We start from the raw sequence: 16,062 nt of genomic DNA, 5'->3' as shown, positions 1-16,062 counted from the left end.
TGATTTATGAATTGGAGAATTCTTTAAAATTGACTGCGCTATGAAATGTAGGGAGAGGGAAATTCGCTGTACTTTACTTAATATCGAATAATCTGTCAGCAAACATGAAGAGGAATAGTTTAATGTCATGATTTTAAGGCGCTTAACTGATTACGTTGTCTTCTTTTTAATTGTGAAACATATGATCGTCCGCTTTATTTTCGAATATCTATCTATCTATCTATCTAGTCTTCTTGTGTATACATAAACACACCTATATATGCATGTGCGTGTGTGTATGTTATTTATTACCTTAATTTACCATCCAAAGGCTGTTGGCATATACATTTTCAAATACAAATTACTGTTGTATTAGATATTCCCGTCTCAGCAATCTGACGCCAATGTTCTAAAATATATCCGTAATATGTGCTTTATAGGTAAATATATCACCAACGAAAATAATTAACAAACGCGATACACTACTTCACAAGGTACTCCCATGCACATGGGTCTGAGAAGAACATTATTTATATTCTCAACACTACCAAGAATATATTAAAACGGGGGAGGGGGGAGGGAGTCATTGTATCTGTAATGTTTGATAGTGTTACACACATTCAGCATTTTATTTGCATACATTTAAAATAACCCGAAATGCCTAGGAGGGTTGTTGTTACTTATTTATAGTTTATTATTTATTATTATTTTAAAATCAAAACAAATAAAAGACACCTAGAGGTTTTAACTTTGTTTTCCCAGATCCCTGGAAAATGCTGTATATAGAAAAAAAATGAAGGCAAGCTAATGCTATATATTTAGAGCATTTATGGCAACAGTAATGTCAAGGTAATATTTCTGTCTCCGTGCAAAATGAAAAACATAATTAAAGATAAAAAGATTAGCCCAGCCCCATATTTTGCAATTCTTGCAGGATTCAGCAACATAAACCTTAATTCCAAGTGTCTGAATATGTTGATTTATAATCTTCTAATGCCTGACGTCCTTAGAACATTGGATTTAGAATTCCCATAGACTAGAAATGTTTTATGATATTTGATGACGACGGAAGAGTAAAACAAACGTTTAGTATTTTTTTTTCCACAGCAAGAGAATAAGATGGTATTTAATCTATCTCCGCCTTTAACTCCTGGCAGTAACAAAGGTGGTTTGCAACGGGAAATAAAACTTGACAGCAGCATATTTCCTAAAGGGGATTAGTTTAACGGCAAAACTATGTCTTTTTCCTCTTTCTTAAAAATACTTCCGTTTAAAATTACTGGATTTCTAAGAAATCATTTCGAAAGAAACCAACTGTGGTGCTTAAAATTGTAATTATTGGGATATAAAATTATGTCACGCTTCTATGGAAATGACTTTATTTTTTTCATGTCTGAACAAACGTTAAGTATCTAGACCGCCAAACTATAAATTTAAGTTTACAAAATGTTGCTGTCTTAAGTAAAATACACATTTTAGTGTCTTTGTAGGCAGCATTAGCAATGAAATCAAAACAGTGCTTAATACAAAAAAGAGATGCTATCAAAACGCGGTTTGTTGTCATTCGGAACTTTTAAATGAACTTAAAATGATGATTTGAAGAGACGTCCTTAAAGATTTTCTTGTGGTTGAAGAGTAAAAAAAATATGAGGGATAGTCGTTTTCTTTCCCAAATTATACTTGTCCCCCAATAAACTACGGACCATGTTGACAGCAGACATTACAATTATTTTCTGGTGGGACAGTTCCCGCAAAATGTGGGATTGGCTTGGGTGTTTTAGCCTATTTTCTTGGAAGCCTCCTATTCTTTCCTTGTTAATTGCCCCTTTTGTAGGGATTTGGCTCATTAGCTGCATCTAGGAAATGCAAATGTTCGTTAACGCTCTGCGAAAACGACCCCGTGAAAATATGGCGTGCTGAAATGCAATGGTCTTTGCCGCTCCTAGATCTGATTTCTGATTAAAGATCCCCTAGGAGAGCATCTTCCCTTCCCCCCTCTCCTCCTGCAGCGTGAAAGAAAGCGCCCTCCTCTACGTAGTAAAGGTCAAGTCCTACAACGCACAATCCACGGTCATTACTGTACCGTGACCCACGGTGTATTGGAGAGGGAACGTCAGTGTGTCCAGTGATCAAAAACTCTTGGACTTTTCCTCTATGGCATGGGAATACACGGAATTATATTGCAGTTAGCCTACTGCAGTTACCTTGTTGTATTAGAATTTCAGTCGGAAATTTTAGCAGGACTGAGAAAAGAAATACTTAGCTTGTCACACTGGTGCCTTTTCCAAGTAGGCTAGGCTGAAGTCTGTGAGAAAGCTTATGCACCTTAGCGGCTCAGTTTCTTTGCGTGCCTGGGTGCGATTAAAAACCTTTCCAGTTCCAGAAGAAATCCTTTTGTGGACCAGGTGTATTGTATGTATAGGAAAGACACTTGAGTGGGTGTCTGGAGTGCTATCAAGCGAGACGCGGGATCCTAGCTATTAGTCTCCGGGTTTTGATGTTTGCACAAGGGAAGAAGATTTCGGACACTGGGGTAAGATTTAAATGTTTTTCCTCGATCTTGCTCAATGGTTTCCCTCTCCCTGCTGCTGCTGATGTTGAATTCAAAACAGTGTGGGACCGGTGATTTGTACAGCAATGTCAATTGGGAGGCCTTTGCGGCGGTTTTTCAGCCCACTCCTCCTCTTCCCCTATTTAACCCTCCAATGTAGCTCTCTCCCATGATATAAACAGAAGTACAGATTTTGCTTCAGAAGTTTGGGGGAATTAGCGCGGCTAATGGTGACGATCAAGCCATTTATAAAAGTATTAATTCTGATGGTCGCTTGGGGGCAAGGCTCCAACTTGCCAAAAGATGCTACGGAGCACAACAGAGGTGGAAACAACAAAAGGGTTTTAGTATTCAAGAAAGATGATAGGTGCCGGGAGTGTCAAACCCAAGATTAGAGGGTGCATGTAGTGACGGTGCTGGATAATTGGATTTGTATTTGTCTGTTTCTCTAAGAGTTTGCTCAAATGTAATTGAGTTTCTTTCCAAGTAATTTTTCCTCTTTTTGTTATTATTTAATCTTGCAAGAGAATTAAGGAGAGGGGAAAAACCCTACAAGAATAAAGCCATCCATGGACGAATTTCCTTCATGCTCCCTTAGGATGGTTATTTAACCTGCCTGGGTTTGGCCATATGTGGAATGTCCGAAAACAAATTTCCACAGGATTTTGTAACTGGCCAATTTAAACGAATCCGAAGTTAATTTTAATCACTTTGATTCAAACTCCCCCCGCATAGTTTGATTTGTTTAGTATATCAGAAATTCGCCGTTGTACCCAGCCTGGGTTAAAAATAATCGGAAAGCACAGTATTTTAGGCCAGTCTGTTCTTAAACTTCGGGATGCCGCTGGGTAGACATAAAAATGAATAGTTGTTAATACAAAGAAGGCTTGGATTGCTTTCAGCCGTAGCTAATGGTTGGCATATGTCTAAATATAAACAGCTTTAACAAAATAAAAATACCACATTGAATAAACAGGAAAAAGGGAACGACTAGAGATCCACATCTCAGCTCTGCTTGTTTTGTTGGACTTTGAGAAGTGCCTGATATAAAATGGTATTGTTGTGTTGCTAAATAGTTTCATTTAAATATATACTGATGTTTGTACCATTGCTAGACATGGGCCAGAAAAAGGAAATTGACAATACGATGGACATGTTGAACCCGGAATATTCAAGACAAATCATATTAGGATTTGTGGGGGAAATATTTGTATAAGCACCCTTGTATTTTATTTTCATAGCTAAAATACAGTACACAAAAGGAAGAAGACCTTATAGAAAATATAAAACGTGTGTGGTAAAGCTATTACATTTTACAGTCCACAACTTCTTTTAAACTTGTGTTTTACATTTTAAAAATTACATAAATACAGGTTACCTTTACTATAATACAGTTCTTATAGTCCATCAGAATATGTTAATATTCGAAGTCGTTGGTTTGACAGGCTCAGTATAATGATACTTCCTGTACCCGCCCCCTGAAACAATCCTTGATGAAGAAATGTCTTTAGGTCGGTGTGTTTCACGATTCTTGAGTAGGGCTCTCCTATACAGTTAGCATGGTGGCATAGTAGAATTTGATTTATTTATTTATTTATTTATTTTTGTGAGCAGACAAAATATTTTTTAAAACCCTTATCTATCTGCTGTTAAAATTCAACATGCATTAGTGAAAACACTGAGTATTCTACAATTGGATTTAGCTGAGACTCCAAGTGATCTTTTTTTTTTTAAGGATGCACAGCAAATTGTGGATCTCAGCCCCCAAGAACAACCAAAATAAAAAGAGTTTGTCTCGCCATAGCGACATTTTATTGCCTATAACTTCAAAATCTTAACATTAAGAGCATATTATATATACCACAGGAATTGAACTTCGTCGTTGTAACCCTGAATTCCAATGTAACAAAATAACCTTCTGTAGGAGGCAATACAATCAGATTTTTCTCCCAGCATGTATTTCATTGATTAACATACCTAAGGTCAAGTTCAAGGCATCACCTGTAGCAATACTTCTAAATATATGTAGGCAATGGAATGTTCTGGCGGGGTTGTTTCTGTTGTTTAGATAAACAGCATCGCAGTTCCCAGACGGCGCGCCAATTTTGTAAGCAAACGGTTGTGGGTCAAATCTCTGTGGACTTTGCATCAGGAGATCAAGAGTCTGTACATTTTATGTAAGGATTGAGGTATAGTCTTATTGTTTTATAACTAGGTATATTGAAATAAATATTGCAGATAGTGTCTAAACAACTATGATTAATTCCACATAAAATACATCTTCATGAAAGGTGATTGGAACCTGTTTACTACAGGTGACGTTAATTATCCTAGTCATCTGTGGATTTGAATATGGGTGGAACTCAGTTAAAAGTGTCTGGCTTTCTACATCAAAAGATAACACCCGAAGAATTTTGCTTTCGCAGACACTTTAGAACAACTGGTTTGGACATCTATCCCCTGCGCCCCACATTTGTCAGAAGTCTCTTGCACCTGTATGTGGATACATGGAAATAAATTAGTTACTGTATGTTTTCATGTATTGGGAAAATATAGCTGCACAATCAAGTAGAGAAAGGAAGATATTTATGGTACGGTTGACAGTCAAACAATTTCAGAAACACCTAGACGTCCAATATAACACCTCCGTATGCCTACCTTATTTTTGAACCTGCCTCGATTCTCTTACAGATGGTACACAAAAATACCATGACATTGTAGGCAAATGTATACTCTGGGTCTCGACGCTTTCCAGGAAAACACGTTTTCGGAAACAGAATAATGAGAGAAAGACTCAGCACTTAAAACGGTGCTTGTGGTATGTTATAAATAATATCTAATATTTTGGTTAAAAAGAACAGGAAATAACAGTTGAAAGAGATTATTCTATTTAGCAGAATAAATTCCTTGTTAAAAAGAGAAACACCTCTGTGTTTATATTTCTTACAATTATCGGAATGTTGCCTTACTTTCAGTAACAGCTAATGGATATCGAGCATCATTCTAAGTAAATTTGAAATATTCTTGATAAATGCTAAAATCGTGTAGCTTTATTCATATCGTCGGAAGTCTTATTTAAGTATTAAAAGAGACCACGATAAAGGAAAATCATTTTTCCAAACATTGTAACTTTAACATACAACATTTTCAATGCTAATAAAATCATGTACAGTCTCCAACTTGGTAAGTAAAAATTGTTTTTAAAAGCTTATTCGTCATAACTAATTTAATACCGTTAAATATACCAAGACTTCAGTTGAACTGTGACTCAGTTTTGTATTTACATTTGCTTTCTCTTTATACATAAATTTGCACCTCCATAATATGACTAAAATTAAGTAGCGCCTGGTTTTGAATAATAAAGAAACTATTCCATATCATAATTTTGGAAATGCATTGCTCTTTTGATAAATCCCTACTAGCTGTAATAGCTGAGGTATTAGTGTTTGAAATCCATTATCAAAATATTGTTACAATTATTTTTTCTTAAAATGATAAAGAAATGTGTTTAGGTGAAAAACTATATTTTGGTTATTACCGTATAGCTCAGTACTATAGTGGTCCAAAAGGAAAAGCGAAAAATAGCTGAGTAGAGAACTAGTAAGTCTTAAATAATGTTTAATTCAAACAATCGTCAGGAAATTTAAACAATTACATTTAAGACATTTTTTTTTCAAAGTGTTGCGACCTTATAGGCAATTTTAATTAGAAAGAAAGTAGTTATGAGGTTTTTGTTGGCCGAAATATGTTGCATATTTCCTAATATTGCCCTACTATAATAACTGCATGTATATAGAAAGAAAAGCATACAATAGCCATATGCTGTAATAATTAATTAGTGCATAATTTTGGAGATATCAAAATTCTATCAAAAAGCATGCTTATTGAAAATAGGCTAATTTTCAAGAATCAATAAAGTGTAATATTTTAGTTAACTCGTTTTACATATAAATTACACTTAGTATACACTTCTACTGTGAAACACGGGTATTCACCCTAATATTTAATATACATTATAGTGCGATTTGTTTTTATGAAACCCCCTACAAATATTATACAAAGTGGCAACATTTTACACATTATAGAACTTGACCTTTTAAAGATCCCCTATATTGTCTTTAAAAGTTCCTTCTGCACACCAGATATATACAAACTCTGGACGTGCCATCCTAGCTTTGTTTATATCGCTCCAAAGTATGGATTAGTTTTTCTTCGCTTTGTATAGGTAGACATGACCCAATCTGCTTATAAAGTGCATTCACCTATTAGCGATATTTGCGTCCATTGTTAAATGTATCTAGAATGACATGCAGCGCAGTTGCAAAGCACATAACTTGATTATACACATTGCCCTCTCTCAGTCAGACGAAATAGTTGTAAAAGAGGACTGAATGCATTTTGCTTCTCAAAATGAAATGCTTTCTTTTGTTTTTGCTGTTCTCACTGTGGTTAGCAGGGGCAATGAACGGTGTTATTTGCTTTCTAAACGCGGAAGTCCCAATGACTGTATTAAAAGAGCAATTCAGAATTAGACAAAATAATAAACAGTATAATTGTGTTTGAAATAGCAACATAAGAGCAGTCTTACTGCAATTACCCAGACATTCCTGGGCTTTACGCGTACATTATGTCTGTTTCACTTAGCAGCAAATAAAGCAGAGAACTAACCCCGTCTTGGGTGTCTGCTTATTCTTACACTAGCTGCACCCTTAAATCTTTTCAATAATCGTTTCTAATTGTTCTACAGATGTAATCATTTGTCAGGATGCATTTTGTTTTCTCTCGTGTTAAAGCATGTTCTAACAGACTAAGTACCCTACTTCTCAGGGAAAATACATAGCAAACCATCAAAACTAAGCATGTATATTCTGCATAGGCTGTGAGTGTCCTTTAATATAATGTTAGCTGGACTTGCATTATTAATTGCGTTCTTGCCTTCATCCCATGATTTCCCTTTGTTTCAAATAGGCATAAATGAAAACAGCAAGTCAGAGTCTTTAACTGCACGACAGAAATTGAATGTAAATAGGAGCAGGAAATAGCCACATACAAACCTTTTTTTCAGAACTGCAGCCCGTTCTATCCCCAAGGTTTGAGATTTATTTAATTATGAGGGGACTGCAGCGATTCCAAGTAGGTGGTGTCTCCCGATTAACCGTTGGTCAGCTCTGTCATGTCTGTTCTGACACAAGCTGAAGTTGACTGCCAAAAGTGCTATAAAACCGCAGGTCAGTCTAGAACTGGTTTCGGTTCTCCTAGACGCGCCGTGTTCAATTATAGCCTTAAAAGCCCTAATACAAGTGCAAGAATTTGTTTGCCATCACACAGAGGCGGGGCGAACCTCTGCAATGGTGGCGCCTTTGTTATCTCAAAATCGCTGAAATCCTTTATACATTCCTTTTGTCTGGAAGGGGAGAATAGATTTTAATATCAAGAATTGAAAGGGAGGGAGGAGGGAGATGAACAGTACTCAGAGAGCAAAAGAGTCTTTTTTTCTTCTTTTTCTTTTTTCTTTTTGGTAAAAAGGCAAAGGGGAAACTACATAGAGGCAAAAGTGTAGAATTAAGGAAGAAGACTAAGCATGGATGCTGCAGAGTTCTTTTGCGGCTTAAAATCATTTTTACAATCCCCAAACGACAATGGAGTCTTCAGGTAGCACTCTGATGACATGCATATCTCTTACTTCCATCCACTTTCTGGCAAATATGTCAAGCTTGAAGATTAATTAATAATTTCAAGTTCAGCTCCCAAACACTGAGGGAGCATAAAAGTTCTTGCAGCACACCAAAATAAAGAGTTCATTAAAGGGATATGTCCAGAGCATTTGATTTGTGATTCGTAACCCTTGTAAAATAAAAAAGGCATATAAACATTAATGCTAATAAATTAGTTTACTCCACTACAAAGTAATTACTTGATAATGTTGATATTTACAGCTTGAATTCAAATGTAATAGTTAACTATAATTTAGCGAAAATACATAATGGGAATATTTAGTCAGTGCACAACATGATAAGATTTGTTATTAAGTCAGTTACGATAAGCTAAGCAATAAATAAACAAATCGATGTTGACATTTAAATACCGAAGAACTCCAAAATTTACAATAGAACTTTCCCCTGATATATAAATACTTCCACTACATTGTGGACGTAGAAAAAAATCAAAAATGTTATCTTCATATTTTTAGTTTTCCTTCCATTGCTCGCCCAGGTCCACAGGAACAGAGATGGTGAAATATTTCCAATTTCTTAATTACACCAACTTCACAATTTGTGGCCTTAGTGTAATTCTGTTTTACTGTTTTGATTAAAATGAGCCAGAACCTAAATATTTCTTTTCTGATCTCGATAAGCAGAATAGGAAAAAAACATTTTTTTCAACAGCTTAAGGTTGTTCATACCTCAAAAGGTGCTGGCTTATTTCTCTGTTTTCTTTGGCAAAGATCATTCGATGGGATGTGCATTTTTGTTGGCAGAGAAATACTTTTTAGTCTCTGCCCTGTACAATCCGCTTTCCACATCATCCCCTTCATGCAACACTAGTAAAAGCTTCACTACGTTTTTAAAATAGGTTTATCTAGATCTCAACGTCCAGCGATGGTCTGAAGAAAAAATAAAAGTATCTGGGTGCTGCAAGTTTGTTTCTAGGGGTTAATAGGATGAAAAAATATTTTTAACAAGGCTTCTGGCAATTAAACATAGAATATTTGTGAAATCGGAATAGCCCAACATCCATTGGTTTCCCAGGTATTTAGCAGCACTGTTTAGGCAAAGAGATCAGATGCCCTCTTTACGCAGTGGTCTGGAATTTAAAGGACTTCCTAACATTGCAAATAAAGAAAGCAACGCTTTGGAGAAACGGCAAAAAGAGAACCTTCACGATGGGAATAAAATGTTATTAAATATCTCTAGCAAAACTTGGATAAAACCGGACAGGGTATTTGAGGTTAATATGTTAAAAAGGAAAGGAAGACACTAAGCGCTTCGGAAGTGAACATGAATGCGAGCATGTAATCTATTCACCATGAAAATCAGTACAGACTTGACCCTGGCACATTCTTCCAAGCAAAACCCTGCAGGGCGACTATCTTCTGCACAAACAAAAAAATACCGACCGATTGCTTTGGAAGCATTCAATGCTAGAAATCAGATGGCAGGAAAAAAACAATCATTTAATTTCTCTTGATTTTTTTGCAAATACTGTATACAAATAAAAAAGGTCTCACCTAACATGTGGGAATTGCTAATTCTTTCTACTCCACAGCGACCTGGTGCAATTGGTCAAACTGATAAGTAGGAAAAAATGTCATGCGTCTTTTTGTTCTCTGAGGGTGAACAAGGAAAACATGAGTTATATTTTAGATTACGTGCTTTTGGTGAGAATACCAAAGTGACGATCTGTTGCTTCCCCTGAGATGGCTACAAAGAAAAAAGGGCCCATACTTTCAGCTTGTCAATTTCAACATTTGGTCACATGACCAGCACCTCCCTGCTAAGGATGGGGATAGATTTCCACGTCAGCTTACGTCTCCAAATTTCTTACTTCACGGATCTGCTTCAAAGAGGCAGCTGCATTAGAGAATCATGTTAAGCTCAGCTAATGCGGAGAACCCGAGGTAGCCTAATGATGGATTTTGATGAGCGTGTTCCTTGTTCCTCTAACATGTATTTGCCAAGTTGTACTTACTACGTCTCGGGTCCTGATTTCTCCAGCCTCCCTTCTTTTTTGCCCCAGACCCCGTCTTCTCGCCCTATGACATACTCCTACTCTTCCAACCTACCCCAGGTCCAACCTGTGAGAGAAGTTACCTTCAGGGAGTATGCCATTGACCCCGCCAGTAAATGGCACCCCAGGAACAATCTGCCCCACTGCTACTCAGCAGAGGAGATCATGCACAGAGACTGCCTGCCTGCCACCAACACGGCTAGCATGGGCGAGATGTTCGGCAAAAACACAGCAAACGTCTACCACCCCACCACCACCGTCTCGTCCAATTTCTATAGCACGGTGGGGAGGAACGGGGTCCTGCCCCAGGCTTTCGACCAGTTTTTCGAGACGGCGTATGGCACCACGGAAAACCTGTCCTCGGCGGACTATTCGGGAGACAAGAATGGCGAGAAAATGTCTGCGACAGCTACTGCAACTTCAAGTTCGGAAGGCGGCTGCAGCAGAGAGGCGGTAGCAGCAGCAGCAGCAGAGGAGAAGGAGAGGCGGAGGAGGACAGAGAGCAGCAGCAGCCCGGAGTCATCTTCCGGCAACAATGAGGAGAAATCCAGCAGCTCCAGTACGTATAAAGGCAGCGCCCAAGCGCTTTATGAAAGGGAGTTTGAAATCTAGCGCACCACCGCTGTTAAATTTTTATATGCTGTTTTATAAGCATATAAGGTTTATGAAGGGCCTTTAGATTTCCCCCAACAAAACTTTGTTATAAACGGCAAGATCACGTGTTTAGTGCTGAAATTGGCCGTGAAATACCCACCGGCCAATGGATGCCTTAAAAAAAATCGTTTTCCTTCCCTTTTTTTTCTTTTTGTTTAAATAATAATAAAAAGGGGCTCTGTGGTCAAACTCTCGAAAATATAATAACGTACATTTGTGCCTGTAAAGTCACCAAAAAGGGATCCTGACTCCTTTGATATCAAGGTAATTCAGTGATTTTATAAAAGCCATGTGTTGCACCAGAAGTCTAGTTAGGGGCTGAATTCAAAGCCATCACCATTTTAACGATTGCACTAGCATAGTGTTTAGCAGATAAAGTAGCCGCCTGAACTGTAGCAATATATTAAAAGAAACAAATTAACCTAAAGCTGGCCTTTTTGTCTAAAGGAAGCCATTTTACCTAGGCATTATGGCAATTACGTGTTGCCTTCTGTTCAACAGTCTGTTACTTACAATTGTTTTTCAATCTGTCAAAGTCTGATTTTATATGTGTTTTTTAAAAGGCAAAGCAAGTAAACAACTTTGAAAAATACCTCTACAGTGGCCTGTACCAGAAAAGGAAGATTTTTTTTTAAAATGGATAAGACCAATATTTAGTTTTAAAGAGCTTTTGAACCTTGAAAACCTTCCAAACAGAACTACTCTTCGTACTGAACTTTAAGCCTACTGTGGCAAATTGAGAGACGACATTGCTATTATAGCTATATACCTGCATTTTAAAAAACAGCGGAGTCAATCAGAATGCAACGATTTAATAGCAGCCTTAGACGCAGTGCCATTTCCACTGATTAAAAAAAAAGAGAGGGGGGAACACATTAATGGAAATGTAAAGCCAGGATCTGTAGACAGAGTAAAAATCAATTGTAATAGTCTGGAGAAAGACTGGGGTTGCAAATGTGTTTACTAACCCTGCTAACATAATGTCAGCTGGAGTGAACCAGGTGATTAAAACAGAAATGTCTATGTGCAGCTGTTTGTGGAGTCTGTCACACCATGGCACCAAGCATCGCATATAGCTTTTGAAAAGTGCAGGCAGAAATAATGTACTCTAATAAGGTACTCTAATACTTGTTCTGTATTATGCCTGTCCCCCTTTGCCAAAGTGACACGGTGTTTGCCATCATTGCTTTTTCACATGAAGAAATGTGGGCTCTGCACATTCTGTGCCCTTTCCTCATAGAAAGCCCGGTAAGGTAAAGAGCTAGCCTGTAGAATAGGACCTAACCGTTATACCCAGGGAGTAGGCAAAAGACTTCCCAGATTTACCCCTTGACTGAGCTTTTCCCAGTACCAAGTTTCAAACACTTCTGCCTTTTTTCATTCCACAGGTGGACAACGTACCCGTAAAAAGAGATGCCCGTACACCAAATATCAGATTAGAGAATTAGAAAGAGAATTTTTCTTCAGTGTCTATATAAACAAAGAGAAACGCCTCCAGCTTTCCCGAATGCTCAATTTGACCGACCGTCAAGTAAAAATATGGTTTCAAAACAGAAGAATGAAAGAAAAAAAAATTAACAGGGACCGATTACAATATTACTCAGCTAATCCACTACTTTAAAACTCATAGCGTTTTTCAAAATGAGATTAAATTCAGATTTCGCCCTTGACAAGGTCAAGCCACAGGGTTACATTTAAGAAGGAGGTGTGTAACTGACGGGACTATGAGACCTATGATTTTACATACATGTAAATCAACTCTGGACTTTTAATTTTTTAATTTTTGATATTTACATATCAACTGGAATTGATTTGATGCTGACACACATGGCATCTAGCGCCAACAGGCCAGCCATAATCTTTGTTCTGAGTGCAAAATTCATACCTCTTACCTTTACAGACACTTCCGCTCGTTCTGTTCTGGTTTCAGTAATTAAAAGTGGGAAGTGAAACTTTGCCTATTCACTGTTTAACTATTGTTTATCTTGTTCCCTTGTTTTACTGTGGAATGTGTGTGTGGAAATTACATGTCGAGTTTACGTGCTGAGGACCACTGCAAAACAAAGCTTCGCAAAATAATATTTTTTTCCTTCGGAAGAGAATTTCTATGTTAGAGCAGTGCTCCATTACTAATTGATTTAAATAAAAATAAATACATATTCCTTTACAAAGCCAATCAAGAAAGTTATAGTACAGACGAAGTGATGGATATAATCGTGTTTTATTGGGTGCGGGGGTGTGTGATATGAAAGACTTGATTATTTACTTTAAAAATATGTCAGGCATAAATTTGCCATATATCGTAAAGAAACAATCACTGAAAATAAAATGTTTAGCAGTTGTCATATTAGCTCTCGATTTATTTATAACAACTGTCTATACCTTGCCATCCTTTTAAAAACTAATCATGATGCCCATATTTAAACGTTAAAAAGATGGTAAAATGAATTCCAAAGTTTTAAAAGAAAAAATAAATAAAAAAATAACCTTCTGGCTTCTGGCTCACAAACTTTCTTCAGGAAATACCTGTGGCGAACGAGAGTTTGGTAAATACCACACAACACTTAACTGTAACTTGGATTTGTACGATGCACTAACATTTGAATCACCAAACTAATTTAATCTTCTGTTTCTTTAGAAGGTTGCTTGTAAGGAATTTATTCAGAAGCCGAACAATGTAAATATGGTAATTTTGTTTTCATATGTTGTTGTCTACTTTAAATGTCATGAGCTCTACTTCGTCCCTCAGGCGACATATACAAAGAATGGATAGTTGTTCGGAGTTATTTTAAACATATACATATATATATATATATATAAATATATATATTGTCCTGCAGGAACCAAAGCGAGAAAAATGCAATTTAAAAAATATTTAAAATTCTATATCAGTTTACAAAGGATACGATATTCTATCGTTAAAGTAATTTGCTGTTGAGAGTACGTGAATGTATATTTCATACAGGAACAGTGTTTTACAAGACTTGTAAATAAAAAACATTACCTATTTTGTTTTAATACATTTTACATAGTTTTTTTCCCCTTTGAGATGAGAGGGTGCCTTTTTTTCTCTACATGAGCAACAAATTGGTGATAATTATTTTTGAACAATCAGCTTACTAAATGGATGTAATTTCTTTTTACACAGTTCACAAAATGCAATATCTTTGTATTACATCACTGTTTTCAATATCTATGATCTATATGTATATACAGTTTTCTTTTAATACGCGAAAGTATTTGGTTGCATGTATACAATGGAACAGCGCACAAGGAAATAAAAAAATGGAAACTTTATGTTTTTATTTTGGTGTTACATTACTGTGTATTGTTTTATCTAATCTAAATTTTACAATCAAAATCTACTGTGCAAGTTACACGCCTATTTTTTCTAATCCTTCACTATCAGCTAAAGCACAATGTTCACACTGGTGAATAAACATGCAGACCAAAGCTCATATAAATCTAAATTTCAATGGATTAAAAAGAGGAAAAATAATGCTTTTGGTAATTCACTGTAAATATCACGTCTTTGTTCTCAGCTGTAAAATACACACAAGACAATAACTTGTTATGTTCTAGGAATTAAAAATATATTGTTTATTTCAGACCACACATGTCTGGACGAACCATTTTAAACTTATTTTTAGTATCAGTAATATTTGGGAACATTTTATCACCATAACCCTAAAGCGAATATTAAAATGAGCTGACGTGTGTGTAAAGGAGTGAGAACATTGTTTTCTTCTAAAAGCCTTCCATGCGTGAGAGTGGTGGAACTGGGCTGTATGAAATTGTCCTTGATATGGAAGGGGGGGGGAAACAAAAGTTGGGAAAACAATGTCTAGATGAGTCTGTGGTACGGAGAATGGAATTTTAATCTCTAATCCTTGTCCTAATCTTAATCAGGAAAAGAAAGTGCATTCTGTTTTTGAATTGTTTACTGGCTTTGAACTTCTGTATTGCTTTGGACATCACCCATAACCTTGAGGTGAAGGGCTAAATGGCTCTGGACCTCTGGTTGACAACCCCCACCCAGTCAGACAACGTCTCGTCAAAAGAAATGTTTAAAAAAAATGAGAAAAAGGGCAGTTTGCTTCTTTGTTTGTTTGTCTAGAATGCCACAATGGTATGCAAGTTTTAAAAGAGATGGACGGATAGATACAGAGAGAGAGAGAGACAGAAAGAGAGAGAGAGATGAATGGCAGTGAGTGTTTAGCAAGAAGCTTCCTTTCCTAGTTAAAAATTAACTGGTATTCATGGCTACTCCTGGAAGCAGTTGAGCCATGGCGTTTCTCTGGTTGGGGTTTGATTTCCTAACCCAGTAAAAACGCATCCTCTGTGTTGCTGTGACAATGTGATTATAAAAAGTGTCCATGACTTGTTCATTTGCATATATGGAATGCCCTGCTATAAACTAAGCAGAAGGTCTCAGCACTTTCTTAGATATAGAAATTAGATCTGAATAACGCTTGTCTGGACCCAGTCTCTAGCATCCTTTTATTAGAATAGTGAATCTGAATTCGTTTCTCAGTCACTGTGCCTCAGGTGCCCGATTGCCACTAGATGGCGTGCTTCAGATCAATGTCAAAGCCGCAGAGGGAGAAGAGAACCCCTGGAAAAAAAAATCTTGGCCTTTGTTCACTTTACATTCTAGCAGCAGCACGTTAAATTATTGCACTTTGTATGCTACGGTTGGCAAAAGTAGCTTCAGTGGATTGCTTACTTGACACATGAAGTTAAACATTTCTCAAGGCATTCCTGAAAAATTTAATCCCGATTGACTTTGGTTAGAAAAAGCATGAAGGTAAGTGCTTAGATCTGCCATATGTACAGAAATTAAAATGGAATGAGCTGTTATCAAACTAGTTCTTGGAAAGTTTGCATGAGCTTTATTTGTTTTGTTTCAGTTAAGCATTTTGGAGGAGAACTATAGGGAGGAAAACTATTCAAAAAAGTTGGTTATGAAACTTAATACATGAAAGAATATTTAAGAGACTTTCTAAGTTTTAGTTGACTAATTTTCTTTTACTTAATAAAGTTTTGGCTAACAGTATGGAAAAATCCACGTTATGGGGAATTTTTTTCAGAAGAATACTGTAGATTTCTTCCAATTATATAAATTGTTGCACTGGAAATATGATGAAACT

The 16,062-nt window shown here is 36.6% G+C and overlaps 1 protein-coding gene and 1 long non-coding RNA gene across 2 annotated transcripts; one reads left to right on the top strand and one right to left on the bottom strand.

Moving 5' to 3' along the window:
- Window positions 1-4,977: 4,977 nt before the first annotated feature.
- On the bottom strand, window positions 4,978-10,781 carry LOC120398129. The gene is made up of 3 exons (XR_005594198.1): window positions 10,342-10,781; window positions 9,759-9,857; window positions 4,978-5,023 (listed from the first exon to the last, which is right to left on the bottom strand). It is a non-coding gene; the product is annotated as an uncharacterized LOC120398129 (long non-coding RNA).
- Window positions 10,031-12,727, top strand: HOXA11 (homeobox A11). The gene is made up of 2 exons (XM_039525192.1): window positions 10,031-10,817; window positions 12,301-12,727. Exons 1-2 carry the CDS (start codon window positions 10,133-10,135, stop codon window positions 12,531-12,533), a joined length of 918 nt encoding a protein of 305 aa, XP_039381126.1. The 5' UTR covers window positions 10,031-10,132; the 3' UTR covers window positions 12,534-12,727.
- Window positions 12,728-16,062: the final 3,335 nt, after the last annotated feature.

The sequence above is a fragment of the Mauremys reevesii genome, linkage group 2 (assembly GCF_016161935.1).
Source record: "Mauremys reevesii isolate NIE-2019 linkage group 2, ASM1616193v1, whole genome shotgun sequence".
Lineage (NCBI taxonomy): Eukaryota > Metazoa > Chordata > Testudines > Geoemydidae > Mauremys > Mauremys reevesii.
Note: the sequence above shows the minus strand (reverse complement) of the source record. Positions and strands in the feature narration are given on the sequence as shown.